At 59.0% G+C, this 14978-nt stretch overlaps 1 protein-coding gene across 1 annotated transcript; it reads right to left on the bottom strand.

Annotated features, from left to right (window-relative positions):
• Positions 1-1457: 1457 nt before the first annotated feature.
• Positions 1458-10610, bottom strand: Dll4 (delta like canonical Notch ligand 4). Its single transcript, XM_004861589.3, has 11 exons — positions 10217-10610; positions 9839-10108; positions 9303-9360; positions 8228-8491; positions 7819-7879; positions 7610-7740; positions 5816-5985; positions 5441-5660; positions 3666-4368; positions 2821-2929; positions 1458-2363 (listed from the first exon to the last, which is right to left on the bottom strand). The coding sequence occupies exons 1-11, from the start codon at positions 10280-10282 to the stop codon at positions 2358-2360; spliced, it is 2058 nt and encodes a 685-aa protein (XP_004861646.1). The 5' UTR covers positions 10283-10610; the 3' UTR covers positions 1458-2357.
• Between the last annotated feature and the right edge of the window lie 4368 nt (positions 10611-14978).

The raw sequence follows: 14978 nt of genomic DNA on the forward strand, positions 1-14978 counted from the left end.
CATGCATGGGTTCTCACATTCCCCAGAAAGCCAGCATGGACAAGGGTCTCCCGGCTCCCCACCTCAGGCGTCAGAGCCTGGAAGGTTAGCTAGCTCTCCTCTGCTAGCCTGGCAGCCCGTGCAGCCCAGCCCAGCCTGGCAGTGTGGACGTGCAGGCCTGCGAGTGTCCTACCTGTCCCCCACATGGGAGCCTCGTCATCTTGCCTTCTGTCCCAGCCCAGTTTCCCCCGCCCCCAGGGCCTGGGAGCCGCTTTCCTGTTTCATTTTGGGCAGGAAGAATGAGGTCGTGTTGTTCTTCCCCCTGCTGCCGGCTCAGGCTGTGGGAACAGTTCCCTGAATCCTTTCCTGTTTGATACCCTGTGTGTGCAGGGAAGGGAACAAGGAGCAATGGGGAAGGCAGGGAGCATGTGCGTGCCCCTGGGCTCTGGCATGAGCATGCACGTTCAGGGCTGGCATACTGGGTGTGCAGCAAGGAGGAAGAGGCGGCAAGTTTGCTGTGTATGTTGAACCCCACTAGGAACAAAGCATCTGAGGGCTCTATTTCGCTTTACTGTGCACAGGCTGAGAGCTGGGAGGATTGCTCAGATTTTTGTCAATGGCTCATTTTGTCATGATTTACTCTCCAAGGGGTTATGTTTGTGGCTGCAGAGAGAGGACTGTGGCACCCTAGGGACTATCCTGTGCCTTAGAGGAAGCTGTGCATGAAGTAGACTGGAAACTCCCTTATTAGCACCTCAGCCAGAGAAACCCAGTCTGCAACAAAGTCCAGCAGCTCTGGGAAGACAAAGGAGCCAGACCCTTGCTCCCCGCCGGCTGCAACATGGGTGACCCCAAGGAGACCCCTGCACCATTTCCCTCCAAGGGCTAAGAGAAGAGCAGGGATGAAGGACCCAGATGTCCTCGTGGCTCAGAGGCCCCACTGTCTGATGAGGGAATCCTTTTGACTAAGAGCAAACAGGTAGGACTGGGAGCACCATAAGCTCCTTCCAGTGTGAGGAGAGGAGAGTCCAGCCAGAGGCGCATTTTCCCAGGAATGGTGGGAGCATAAAAGGGACAGTGGGAAATAGCAAACAACCTCAGAGCAATCAGGCAAGGAAGACTGGCCCAGGCTGGGGCCAGACAGGGGAGACTGGGCTCCCCAAGGACCAAGTGGGAACAAAGGCCCTTCACACAATACGCCCAACCAAGGGTGCCCCTAGCTTGCAGGGGTTCCAGTGGGGCACTGGGCAACAACGTGAGAATGTGGTTTAAGAGTCGTTTGGGGTGAAAAGATGGGAAGAGGATTCCCACTCTGCCATCACAAAGACAGGACCCAAGAAGTAAACTCCTGTACACATCTGTTCCGTATTATAAATACACATTATATACAAAATAATGTTATAAAATGTAGAAAGGCCAGTGCTTCTGATTCTTAAATTATCGAAATACTAGATTCCAAAATAAACTAAACAAACAAACAAAATAAAAACTCATATTATTGATTTCTGAAGATCGGCTTCTGGGGGCAGTAGTGGGCATGGGCAGAGCCCAGGCTCGAGGTTGCAGGAATGGGTTTGAGGGAGGGAAGGCCCAGGTGGCAGCAGGCCTGCTTCCTCCCTCACTGGAATTCCCAACCTAACTGCCCTGAGCTCTTCAGTGAGGCCTGGCACCCCCTGGCTGGAGAAGGGCCGGCCCTTCATCCAGCTGCTCACGGAGCCCAGAGCACCAGGGCCAGAGGGTGGTGGAACCAACATTATCCGGAATGCACAGGCCAGGGCGGGGCTGGCCTTCTGAGCAAGGCCCGTGTGCAGTCGTTGGGAGCAAAGGGCCAAAAGTACTCCTTGCCCCATGGAATGCCCGGCTCACCTGCAGAGCGATCCCTGCCAAGAGCTGCACCCAGGGGCTTTCCTGCCCACAGGAAGCCCTGGCCTTATTGCCCTCCTCTTCTTTCTGATTTGGGCCCACCTGCCACTACGGAGCCTGGGACAAAGGCACTTTTGGAAACACAGATGCCATTGGAGGCCACAGCAGCTCCAAGCCTCATGAGGCCACTGCCACTCTCCCTGGAAAACGGGCCAGAGCCCCAGAAGGTGCCTCCAAAGGCCACTGCTGGCAGGGCAGATCCAAGTGGCACCTCTCCTCTCTGCTCTTCTCCCCTGGCTGGCACAGCTGCCATGCGATCCCAGCAGGCACCCAGAGGTGCACAGGGGTGGTGCACGTCTTGGCAAGTTCCCAGTCCATCCAGTTCCTGCCATCCCCTCCTTCTCCTGAGAGCAGCATGGTTCGAGAGACGTCCCATTCAGGATGCAATGTAAACAGTGCAGAAGGAAGGTCCAACCACTGGGCCAAAGCTGGGGTGTTCTGGGCTGGCTTGTGCCTTATACCTGAGGAGAATTACAGAGTGCGGAAGTGGTTAGGCCGGGAATAAGTGCTCCCTCTAGGGTTGTCCTGGGCCTCCAGGGAGAAGCCAGTGGGGACATAGTAGTGAAGGGAAGGGGGGACAGTGCCCCCAGTCTTTGTCCCAATCAACACGCACATGCCCAGAGTGGAAGTAGGAAGGCATCCTCAGCCCCTAGCACTTGGGAAACAGTACCCAGGAGCTGGCCAGGGATCACACGGCCTGGCCAGACCCAACACTGCAGGGGAGACCTGGCCAGGTGTGCCCCTGGCTGGTTTCACACCCTCAGGTCACACCCTCATGACCCCCTGAATGTGCCTGCCAAGGAGGAGTTCCAACCCCCACTGCAGGAGAGGCATAGGGGTGAGAGTGGCCAGGTCTCTGTCCTGTCTGCACAAAGCAGGAGTGGACATGCTGGCAGCAGCAATGAACTCAGCACTCACCTCCGTGGCAATGACACATTCGTTCCTCTCTTCTGATATCAAACACACAGACTGGTACATGGACTCCCTGGGGGAGCATATCGCTGATATTCGACACTCTGGCTTTTCACTGAGGGAATACAAGACAGGCAAGTGAGGGAGGGAGGGAGCCAGGGAGGCTGGGGGAGGGGAAGGGTGCTGATCTAGACCCAGAAGACCCAAAGGGCACCTGAGTTGGGGGTCAGGGGAAACACTGGCCAGAGGTGCCCACTGCAGGCCTCTCGAGGGAGCAGTTAGGAGCAGGCCCCTAAGTGAGCCACAGGATGAAGGCCAAAGGCCTTAGAAAATGCACCACTGGCAATGGAGGTAAGCCATGCCATGGGAAGACGGAAATCACAAGAGATATACTGTGGACAAGTGACCTTCATGAATGAATAAATGAATGAATAAATGAATTGGAGGGCCTTCTCTAGGACCCCTTAGTAGATAGAAATCTTTAGATTTTTTTTTTTTTGGTACCAGGGATCGAACTCAGGACCTTGCGCTTTCAATGCAGGTGGTAGAACCACTGAGCTAAATCCCCAGCCCTGGAATTTTTTTTTTGAGACAGGGTCTCAATATATACCCCAAGCTAGCCTTGAACTTGCCATCCTTCTGCCTTAGCCTCCTGAGTAGCTCAGATTACAGGCATCCACTACCTCACCTAGCCTCTTAGCAGAAACCCTGTGAGCATCGTCCCATCAGTAACAAACCCCTGCCTGTTTAAAAGCACTTAGGGCCTAATGCTAGCCTCCCACCTGGCCTAGGAGCCCAGGTAAGACCATGTAGGGCCATGGCCAGCCCCCAGGCTTCCTGTTGCTGCTCACCTGTGTAACCGCAGTGGCAACTTTTCCCCTAAGCTCTTGTCACTGTGGGGATACTTCCCGGGCATGGTCCCCTGCCCCAGGGGGCCGGGGGCCAGATTATAGTCCAATGTGTGGTTCTGCTGTTTGCCACAGTTGGATTTGTCCAGACCACAGTCCACCTCCAGCTCCTTCTTCTGGTTTGTGTTCTTGAGCTGGGTGGCAGGGATCAGGTTGTCCTTCTGGAAGTCTGACAAGTTGTTCATGGCCTCCCTCCTGCCATCATCTGGCCGCCGGAGCCGCAACTGGCGCACAGCCACTGCCACCATGCCCAGCAACACCAGCACCACCACCAGCCCCACGCCCAGGGACACAGCCACCCAGGGGAAGCTGGGCGGCAGGCCCACAGGGAACTCGCAGTGGCTGCCCACAAAGCCGTAGGGGCAGTTGCACACGAAGTTGTCGGGGGAGAGGCCAGTGTAGCAGGTGGCCCCGTTGAAGCACGGCCCAGAGGCACAGGCATCGCTGGGTGTCCGGACCTCGCAGCGCATGCCAGAGAAGCCCGAAGGGCAGGTGCACACGATTCCATTCTCCAGGTCATGGCAAGTGCCACCGTGAGCACAAGGATGGCGGGTGCAGTCGCTGATGGGGAGTTCACAGTGGGGGCCTGTGAATCCAGGACGGCAGCGGCATACTCGGCTTGTACCTCTGTTCAGACACTGGCCCCCTGTGAGGATACACAGTGTGCAAGTCAGCAATGACCTGGGAATCCCCTGGCGCAGGGGGTGGGGGCCATCTCTGGAGCATGCTTCTGCCTCCATGCACACAGCCAGCACAGACAAAGCCCACTGCAAAGAGCTTCTCAGAGTCAGCGGACCGAGAGTTTGGGGCCACCCTGGTTGTCTGCACCTCAGGGGGCTCATGCAGCTACCATCTTACAGAACTTCAGAATGAAACAGAGATGCTTGGGTTTGAACCTCAGCTGGCCCTCTCAAGTGGGGACCTGGCACCTGTCACTTTACCCTATCCCTAACCCTCAGTCTCCTCATTTGCCAAAGTGGAGTAGAATATGACTGCCTTCGTAAGATAGCTCTGAGGGTCGGGTAGGAAGGTGCTCGAAGGCCAGAGCACACGAAGGCACAGAGTAAATGCACAACTAAATATAATTATCATCCTTTTGTTTCATCCTCACAACCACATCAAACACAGATGACAGACACTGTATCACACTTCCCCATTCAGTGGTGAAGACTAAATTGGCTCGAGGGAGTCAAGGGAGAACAGACTCCATCCCACACTCCCAGCCCCTCTCCAGCTCTGAGCTTCTCTTCTCCATAGTGCTATCGGCCTGCATCAGAGATAGTCACCGGGGCCCAGGAGGCAAGGACTGCTCAAAATATGCTGGGCACTATAGATGCCACACTGAGCTTCACTTGGCTTCGGGGAAGACGAGGCCTCCAGGAGCAGGGCTCTGCCTGTGTCACCAGCCCTCTTGAGGAGGGAACTGAAGCCCCCAAGGGCCCTCTCTTCAGCACAGGACTTCCCAGGGAGGGTCAAGGTCAGCTAAGGGCTGTGATGGAACGGGAGTGGAAGTCACACCCAGTGCACACCACTGCCTCTCGTAGGCCTGTTGCTAACCTGCTCTCCTCCAAAGTCCCCAGCTGATCAAGCCAGCTCTTTACCTCCAGAGCAAAGGGTCGCCACTCTCCAACCAGCCAGCCAGAGTGCTAGGACCCTCGAAAGCTCGCTTAGCCCCAGAGCCAGTGGGCCAGGTTAACAGGGCCACAGGCTTCACTTACCATTGGCACAGGGGTTGCTGGTGCACCTGTCCACTTTCTTCTCGCAGTTGGAGCCGGTGAAGTTGGGGGGGCATTCACAGGCATAGCTGGCCCCCTGGTTGTGCTCCCGGCAGGAGCCTCCATTGAAGCAGGGGGAGTCGGCACAGGTCAGTGTGCTGTGCTCGCAGTGTAGACCATAGTAGCCTGGGGGGCACAAGCAGTGGTAGCCATCCTCCTGGTCCTGGAGAGAGATGGTAAAGGGGCTAAAGTCAGAGCCTGGTGGACAGGGGGCCAGGGGGCATCATTGGGGGCTGGGTTCCACTCGCCCACAGTGCCTGTCCATGGCTGGGCAGGCCAAGATACCGCCTGGCTGGACCTCTGTCTTTCAGCACTCACCTTACAGCTGCCCGCATTGCGACACGGGTTGCTGTCACACTTGCTGAGTTCCAGCTCACAGTCAATGCCGGTGTAGCCTGGTCGACAGGTACAGGTGTAGCTCCGCTGCCCACTGTTGGAGCACGTGGCCCCGTTCTTGCACGGTGAGTGGTGGGTACAGTAGTTGAGATCTGCAGAGACAGGAATCAATGAGCCAGGGAGACTTGTGCTTCTTGGCTCCTTACACTGCCATTTCACCCCCAACAACCCCAAGAAGCTTCAACTCAAAGCCTCCTGGCCCTAAATATGCTCCCCACGAAACAAAGTCGTGTATACTGAAGCACCTGGAGCCACATGTGGCTGATGCATTTAATCAAGGTCGCTGAAATAGACAACGGTCTGCCAGGTAAGCTCGCGGACACCAGCACGCAGAGTGGGGTGAGGGTAGGACAGGAGGAGGGAGGGCAAGGCTATGGGTGAAGGAGGGTCGGAAAAGGCTTTGCGTAGCAGGGGCTGCTGAGATCAGCCTGGAGGGAAGGGAAAAATTTCAGCAGGTGGCCTGGAGGGGAGATGAGAGCCACCTTAGGTGGTAACCAGATATTTTTCAAAGAAAGAGGGGTTTTTTTGTTTTGTTTTGGGGGTTTTTTTGGTACTGAGGATCGAATTCAGGACCTTGGATTTGCAAGGCAAGAGCAGCACCACTGAGCTAAATCCCTGGCCCAGGACTTTTTTTTTTGGTACTGGGGACCGAACTCGGGACCTTATGCTTTCGAGGCAGGCACTGGAACCACTGAGCTAAATCCCCAGCCTGGGAAGAGGTTTTAAAAAGGTATTTTGAAGGATAAAGATTTGTTTTCTTATTGGGGAAGAACAGAAAGGGAGAAGCAGCAGCAAATACAGGGTCTGTGAGGTTGTGTTTCCATATGACGAGTGTATATATGAGTGTCACTTGGGAACACGTGTGCACAGAGGAGAGAGAACAAGTGGGAACCAGGTGTGTGTGTTGGAGAGGGGCAGGGAAGAGAGGGAGAGTCACACACATGGAGAACACAAGGACTGTGCCATGCCCTTGAAAACATCCAGTCAGGGCCAAGGCAAGTTCAGTCCAGCAATCCTGCACACCCTCCCCAGGCCTGTGTGGAGTCCCCATGGCAGCAGGCATCCCACTTGACCCTGAAAGTGGGAGGTACACACTGCAGCTGGCTACAAGCACACAGAAGAAAGGCTTCCCTCCCCCAAAGTCAGGACATTAGCTGTGTAGACAGAAGAGCAACTAATACCAAACACCAGGTAGAGAGCTTATGTGGGCTCAGGTAGTTGCCTGCTGAGTGCCACTGGGGGAGAGAAGGGGAAGCTCTTTGTGCCCACATCTGAAAGTCAGTTAGATGTCCCTCCCTCCACCCAGAGGCCCAGCTCAGCCACAGTTTGGGCAGCCAGTGGGCACACCCCACCAGACAGCTGTTTAGGGGAGAGCTGCTCAAACAGCCCTGCGAGGTAAGCAAACACTCAGGGGGTTAATAGGTAACTACAAGGCAGAAAGAGGAACTGAGCCTAGCATCCCTCTCTTTGGCCTTACTAGAATTTATGAGGGCAACCTCCAGGCTGCCAATCTGTCACACTGCTGGCTTCTTCTGCCACTCTAACTCCAGAGCCCCTGGAGAAGAGGGACCCATCATCTCATTCTAGGCCAGCTGTTAAGATCCTTTAGAAAGTCTCAAGATCTTTGAAGGATCATGAGAAATCCAAGTTAGCAGTCACTGCAGAAAAAAGGTCCAGGCTCCCAGCCCCTGCCTCCTCTGTCCCTCCCTGACTCACCTTGATCACAGAACAGACCTCCCCAGCCCTCATGGCAGGTACACTGCCAGGGGGTGCTGCAGGTGCCGTGGCGACAGCCATTGTGGGGGATGCATTCGTTGCATAGGCGGCCCTGCCAACCTGGGCGGCAGCTGTGGGACAAGGGTCAGGCTCAGTGGGGCGAGAGGCCTGGCCAGGGAGGGCACCCCCACGTTCTCTCCCCTACTCACAGGCACTCTGCTGGCTTGTTGCAATAGCCGTTCTGCTCATGACAGCCAGAAAGACAGAGAGCTAAAGAAAGAAAACATACGGGCTGAGGTCAGGGTTCTTGGGACACTGATGCTCCACTCTCCCTCCACACCTGGGGGTGCCTGCTCTGCTGGGCTCGCTTCCCACTCTGGGCCTCCAAAAGGAGCCACGGCTATCTTAAGGGAAAGGAAGACACAAGGAAGGAGTGGGTGGAATGCATTGGGGGTCCTTGTAGGTTTGGCATGATGGGGAGACGCACCAGGGAAAGAGGGGCGGTCCGAGGTGAAGCCTCCTCAGCATCCCCATGGCCCTGAGGCCCAGCTCTGGGAGGGCCAGACTGTGGCTGAGAAGGACCACCCTTGCTGCACAGGTGGGGGCCTGGATGCTTACGCTGTTCGCAGTACTCCCCAGTCCAACCGGGCAGGCAGGACAGGCTGCCATCTGGCTGGCACACGTAGTGGCCGAAGTGGTCATTGCGCTTCTTGCACAGGCGTGAGCAGCTGTCCCCATAGTAGTTGTCACTGCAGATGACCCGGTAAGAGTAACGCAGCCTCGTGAGTGTGCTGGTTTGCTCATCTGGTAACCAGTTCTGACCCACAGGCAGGGAGCCCTGGATGGCGATCTTGCTGATGAGGGCATCTGGTGGCAAGGCCTCTAAAGGGGCAGAGGCCAGGTCAGAAAAGGCAGCCTGTCCTCCCTGCCATCCCCTCCAGCTGTGGTTATGCTGGTCAGCTGCAAATCTGCCTGGTGTCCAGATCACCCCAGCCTGCCAGCAAGCACAGGCCAGAGGGACCCAAGAGTCCCGCTGCTTAGCTGCCCTGTGTGCATGTGCAGGGGACCTGATATCATTCAAAACAGGGACAATAGAAGGATGTTAAGATATCCCAGTGCTCTGGAGGCAGATAGGGAGGAGAAAGAGGAAAAGAGGTCAAAATGGAAAACATAAAAAGGGGCAGGGGGGAGAGAAAGAAAAAGAAAAGCTTTCCAGGCAAGAAGCCCTAGGCGCAGGCTTCTCCGGTGCCTGCTCAGGGGTTCTGCTCCCAGAGGTAAGTAGCGGTTTTCTTTTTTCCTTTTCAAAGTGAGAATTGTTGTGCTGCTGAAATATCCTTTTTCCTCTATGTCAGAACAACATCCCAAAGCCATTATTCCCTTTCCAAAGGAGCGGAATTCGCGAAAGGTGTAAAATACAGGAAGGGGCCCGTCAGCGGCGCTGGCAGCTTCGGCCTTTCTCACTGCCGTGCTCCCCGCGTTCCCACGCCAAAAATAACCCGCAGGAAACGCAATTGTGCTCTGAGTCCAGGCAGCGAGCGGAATCTGAGCGTCCATCGCGGGGCGCAGCTCCCGGCCAAGCAAAGCGTCCTGCCCCCCACCCCAACGCCGCGCTTCCCCCGCCTCGGACACGTTAACTCTTTAGGCGCTGCGCCGTGTCGCCCCCCTGTGGCTGAGCAGGGAGACACTCACTCACCTGGCCGCAGGTCGTCTCCTGGAGCGTGCCAAGCTTCAATGATGAGGGAGAAGGTGCCCTGGGAAGCGAAAGCGGGTGGGGGATGAGAGAGCGCGAGATGAGCAGGGCCAGAGGGGAGGGGCGGCTCGCGGCGGCCGGTTTAATTAATCTAATTGCAGGATACAGTTACGGCGCCCGGGTCCACATAACGGGTCTGCGTGCATCGTGGCGCGGGCGGGGAAGGCGAGAGGAGAACCCAGGATCGGGGGAGGGATGAGGGTGAGGAGGGTGAGAGCGGGGGGGGGGCGGTGCGGCAGGCAGGGTGCTTCGTAATGAAAATCGCGTCTCAAGAGCTGGGGGAAGGGAGGGCGAAAGACTGGCAAGACAGAGGCTGCTGAGTCTTCTCAGGGATGAGGTCCCAGGAGAGAGTCGAAAAGAAAGGGCCAGGACAGACTGCATCCCTGGGCATTTGGGGAGGGTCTCGGGAGGGGCCTTGGTCCCAGGGTGCTCCCTTCTTTGGCTTCTGAGACCTCCCAGCTCGCCCAGGTTGTGCTCACCGGCCAGGTAAAATTGAAGGGCAATTGGAGAGGGTTTCGGCCCCCGCCGCTACTGTCCTCCCCGATGGCGAAGGAGTTGGTGCCCAATATCGGCGTGGAGACGCTGCCGAAGGTACAGGGCCCGGGCGAAACGACTGCCTGGAAGTGCTTTAGGCAGACACGGAAGAAAGTCCGGCAGCCGGGCTCGCACGGCCTCCCACTGGCCAGAACGCCGCGCTCGTTGGCGAACTCCTGCAGCTGCAGCTGGAAGACGCCGGAGCCGGCTGCGCGCTATTGCATGGGGACCAAGGGAAGGACGGAGGAGAGCGGTCAGCTCAGCGGGCGCCGGGGCTCGAGCCCGAGCGCGGCGGGAGGGGCGGAGAGGACGCGGGACGTTACCTGCTGCCAAAGTGCCACCAGCAGCAGTAGCGCCCAGCCGGAGCTGCTCCGGGTCGCGGCCGCCATCCCCCGAGGCGTTGCGCGCTGCACTTGCTGGCCCTGAATCGGGTTCTGTCGGGGATGCTGCTTTCCCGCGCGTCCGCCCGCCAGGGGGGGTCCCTGAAAAGCCGGCTGCTCTTGGAATGCTCCTCCCCCGCCGCCTCCACGCTAGCTCCGCGGCAGCTGCCTCGTAGGTAATCCAGGTGAGGGCCACGGGGCGGCGGCCGCGCTAAAGACGTGTCCTCAGGCTAATCCTGGGGCTACGCGCGGGCAACAGCGGGGTGCAGGGCACCGAAGCGCTCGGCTGCGGCTATCGGCCTCGCTTTTCTGGCTTGCGCGCAGCGCCGCTACTGAAACCTGCGCGCTCGGGAGCCGTCCTTATATATATTGGCTCTTCTTATCGCCGCCTGTCACTCAGACTCAGGGTCAGTCTCTCCTCCCCTCCCTGCCTCTCGCTACAGTCCCAGGGCCGACCGGAGGGGGCCGCCGCCCCTCCCTCCCAGCCAGTCGCGCGCAGGTCCCGCCCCTCGGTTCCTCTCCCAGCCCCCGGGCCCCAGGCTCTGCGCGGGCCGAAGTGACCAGTCCACCGTGATCGCCTGGCTAAGGGCTGAGACCCCAGCTGCCTAAGGACGGGGGGCGGCCAGGAGATGGGGCGGGAGGTGAGCGGGCGGTTCCCGAGTGGTCCTGGGGGCGGAGACACTAGGGAGTCCTCGTAGGCGGTGCATCCGCGGGGTGCTGTTACTTGCAGTCCTCCAGCGGGTAAAGAACTTAAACCCCAAAAGCGAAAATAAATGCCAGGAGACGCAGATCTATTACTTTTTCCCGGAGCTTCTGGACCCCTCGCCTCGTCGGCCTCCAACCTCGACTCGCCCGCCCACCACGCGTCCCCAGCGCAGCGGGGAAGCCAGGGAACAGCTCGTTAACCTCTGCTCGGGCGCTCGGAGCTCGGACTCGGGTCGCGCTCCCTGCACCTCGTGGGCGTCTCCCTCTCGCCTGCGGGGCGTGCCCAGCGCGTGCCAGCTCCTCCCGCCCAGACCCCCGCTCGGCTCCGCTCGTGCCAGCGCCGGGACTCGCGGTCCCCGAGGTGGGGGAGGCGGGGCGTGGTCCCCAAGGTAGGCGAGGGCGCGTCCTCAGCTGTATGGTAATGATGCTCCGGCCCCTCCTTCAAGGTCTGCTCACCTGGTTCCGCTTCAGTTCCCTCGCCCACCCTGCCCCCCTCCCGTCACCCCTAATCCCCCGCCCGCGTCCTATCGCTTCTCTGGGGCAGGGAGGAACTCTCCAGACTCCAGAGTTGCCTCAGGACACTGGAGAGTGCTGGTGGGGGCTGAGGCCAGACAACTCCACGCCTCTCGTAGGGCGGCTGCGGGCTGGAACTGCAGGAGCGGGAGTTGGGTTTCGGTGGGCTCCAAGTCTCGCCCGCGCGCTGTCCGGGTGGCCTCCTCGCTCTGCGCGCCAGGGCGCAGCTGCCTTCCCGGAACCCGGCGCGATCCCTGGAGGCCTCGGACTGGGGAGGGCCAGCTTCGCCCAGTCTCCCGGGTGCCCGGGGATCTCGCGCGGCAACGCCGCAGGCGGCGGGGCCCTGTGGCTTCAGCTGTCAGCCGTGCGCACAGCGATGGCTGTTTCTGGACGATAAGATCAGTGCAGGGGGAGCGGGGACGCGGCGCGGGCCCCGGGGAGGCCGCGGGGCGGGGCGGGGGGGCGCGGAGCCCAACAGATGCTATTGCCAAGCGTGGTCTGATTTTTTGACTTGGGTGGTGGTGGTGGTGGTGGTGGTGGTGGATGGGGGTGTGTGTGTTAAGAATCAAGAGGCTGTGAGCGTGGGTTAGGGGAGGGACGAGGTGAGACGGGCACCGGGGTCCCCCACGCACGGTCACCCCTCCCAGCCACCATCTGGCGCGAGCGGGTTGGCGTGGGGACCCGAAGTGGGGCGGGGGCCGGCAGATGGGCCCAGGCTGCGCTCAGAGTTAATGTAGGTTATAGACTGGCGGAGTCCCAGGCCCTAGGGAGGGGGGGCCCAGGGCGTGCCTCCCAGCGATCCTGCCAAGTGGGCTTCCAGATCATCTCTAGAGCACTCTCTATGGACCTGCCTAGGATGCCAGAGGGTGCTCTCCTTGAGCTGGCACCCAGCCCCATCTAACTCTGTGGGCTCCCACCCCCAAATTCTGGCCTGGGAATTCATAAAAACATGCTCTTTTCCTGGCACAAGCATTTGCTTGACCCTCAAGGGAAAGGTCTTCTCCCACGTGGCATCCCTGGTATTAATAGTGGTGGACCTGGGCCGGGGATTTAGCTCAGTGGTTCCAGTGCCTGCCTCACAAGCGCAAGGTCCAGAGTTCGATCCCTGGTACCAAAAACAAAACAAAACAAGAACAAAAATAGTAGTAGACCTGAAACTATTCTCTACCCTCAGGCACAACTGGAGTACTTCGGAAATGACCAAGGAACAAGAGTTGAGGTCATGATTATCTTCACAGATGGGCAATGCAAGGGATCCCAGAGATGTAGAAAGCCCCTGACCCAGGGAGGAAGGAGTTGAATTCTCCTCAGAAGCACCTATTTGGTGGGAGCACTGTCCCAGGAGCTCCTTTCCTGGCCAGGATGCCACCCTGGTCCTGGGTACCTACCTGGAGGTTTGCTAACCTGGAGAGGGTCCCAGTATGAGCAGGGCATCCCAGTTCTCGAGGGCCCTACTGTCTCTAGAGTCGTCAAGTGAGCTGGAACTCTCTTCTCCCAAATGTGACTTGAGGGCAAAAAATGTAGGGAACATAGTCTGGGCTCAAAGGAGCAGGAGGCTGTGAGGAGACAGGAGGCTGCAGAGCACGGTGGGACTAGACACCCATTGAAGTCTGCTGATGCTACCCGCAAGACTGGGCACAGACCCCGGGCCTGACCAACCTGGGCTCCTGCTGAGCAGGAACCTTTGTTCCCCTGAGCACAATGGAGACCTGGGCACCTGCAAGGATCACAGCCACTGCCCCCAGAGGCCTCTGCTTCTGCTGTCCCCTTCGCTTGGCCACCACACACAGTTCCGCCAAGCAGACCAGACCAGCGCCTGGGGCCCGGAAAAGCTATGGTTGCCTTTCACCCGTGCGCTCAGAGGACCCCGGGCTATTGGGGCTCACAGGAGCCACACAGAGCTTCAGGACCCCTTGCTCTCCACCCAGTCTGACTCGCTCCGGAGCTGCGGGAGCAGGCTGGCTTCGCCCCTCCTCTCCCCAGCATCGCTCCCTGGGGACCCACCCGGCAGAAGCCCCCCAGAGTGCGGGCCACAGCACCCGCGGGGCAGGCCGGAGGCGGGGAAGCAGGCCTGGCTGGGGCGGGGCAGCTAAGCCTTAGGGGCCCCGCTGCGGTCGCTGCGGAGAAGGGGCCACGTGAAGAGAGCTGCGGCCGGGAGCTGCACAGAAGGCGGGGAGATTTGCAAACTGTTGCTGCCACATGGCTGCTCCATTCGATCCATTCACATTGAAATGAGGCCGGCGCGTGCCTCATCTGCCGCAGGGCGCTGCCACGCGTCAGCCCGGCCCAACGCGTGCCAAGTGGGGCAGTGGGGCTGACAGGCCTGGCAGCCGGGGGCGCGGCCAGGAGGGGCAGGGAGAGCGAGTCAGCTACCCTCGCCTCCCAGGCGCTGCAGTTCTCGGACCCCGGCCTCCGTCGGGAGTGGGCCAGCAGGAAGGACCGGGGCACACGGTTTCGGAGGGGGCCAGGATCGATGCCGCCGCACCCCGCAGATGCGCCCGGGCAGCGCTACTCTCCATCTGCCGCTGCTCGCACCTGCCGGTCAATAAAATCGATTTTACAATTTAATGCAGCAGCTTCCCGCCCGCCTGGGACAGATGCCGCCGCAGAGGCACCTCCGCTCCGGCCCCGGCCGCCCCCGCCCCCGCCCCCGCCCGGCAGGGTAGGCACGGCTCCCGTTCCGTGGCGGTCCAACCTCGGTGCTCCTCTCGTGGGAGCCCCGACAGGGAGCCGCCTGCTCCGGGCTTTCCCCGAGGGACACAGTGGCTTCCCCGTAGGAGAGGCCTGAGGCTGGGTGAGGAGAGGAAGCTGATTATTGGGCGATGGCCTTGAGGACTCGCCTGGGCGCTTTCAGGGAGAAGGAGGAGGCAGTGACTGGTAAGGAGATGTGAGGAAGAGGAGGGATGTGGGGCATAGGTACTGGAGGACCCTGAGTGAGAAGACTCCCCGGAGGAGGAGGACCGGGGCCTGGAGGGCTGGGGCCTCTGCCCTCCCTCTGCGTCAGTCTGGTGAGGTAGCATGACTGCGTCGGGCTCTCGGCCTGTGTTAGTCACCTTGGGCTTCTAACTTTATTTCAGCTCGACACCTCATTTTCTCATCTGTGCAATGGAAATAATAATGCAAGTGACCTATGAGGGCGACAGAGGGAACATATCAGATTACCGAGCTGCACTACCTAAAAAACCACCATTTCTTCTCTCCCTCAGGTGATGGACTTTCAGACAGCCAGGGGTGACTTGGAGAGACAGGGTGATGCTGGCAGCAAATGCACTCCAGGAAGAAAAATGAAAGCCGGAGATAAACACTTACAAAAGATGAGGCACGTGGAGCAGAGAGGTGAAAGAGAAAAAATGAAAAGGCCAACTCTTTGGGGGCCTTCTGCGGGGACAGGGTGTGACCAAGTTCACGGGGAGGGGGCAGAATTGAGTTTTGAGAATGGATTTGGAGAAGAGGTGACAGTTTGGACGAACCAACTGCCTACAGCCTT

This window comes from Heterocephalus glaber, unplaced genomic scaffold, assembly GCF_053883595.1.
Source record: "Heterocephalus glaber isolate CG9 unplaced genomic scaffold, H.glaber_assembly_v1.0 deba00000809, whole genome shotgun sequence".
NCBI lineage: Eukaryota > Metazoa > Chordata > Mammalia > Rodentia > Bathyergidae > Heterocephalus > Heterocephalus glaber.

Bases quoted from the DNA above. Each gene is read 5' to 3' on its own strand.
- Dll4 (XM_004861589.3), bottom strand. From the start codon at position 10,282: ATGGCGGCCGCGACCCGGAGCAGCTCCGGCTGGGCGCTACTGCTGCTG. The intron at 10,109-10,216 runs GTAACGTCCCGC...CCCATGCAATAG, and splicing joins TGGTGGCACTTTGGCAGCAG to CGCGCAGCCGGCTCCGGCGT. The intron at 5,986-7,609 runs GTGAGTCAGGGA...CTGTCTCTGCAG, and splicing joins AGGTCTGTTCTGTGATCAAG to ATCTCAACTACTGTACCCAC.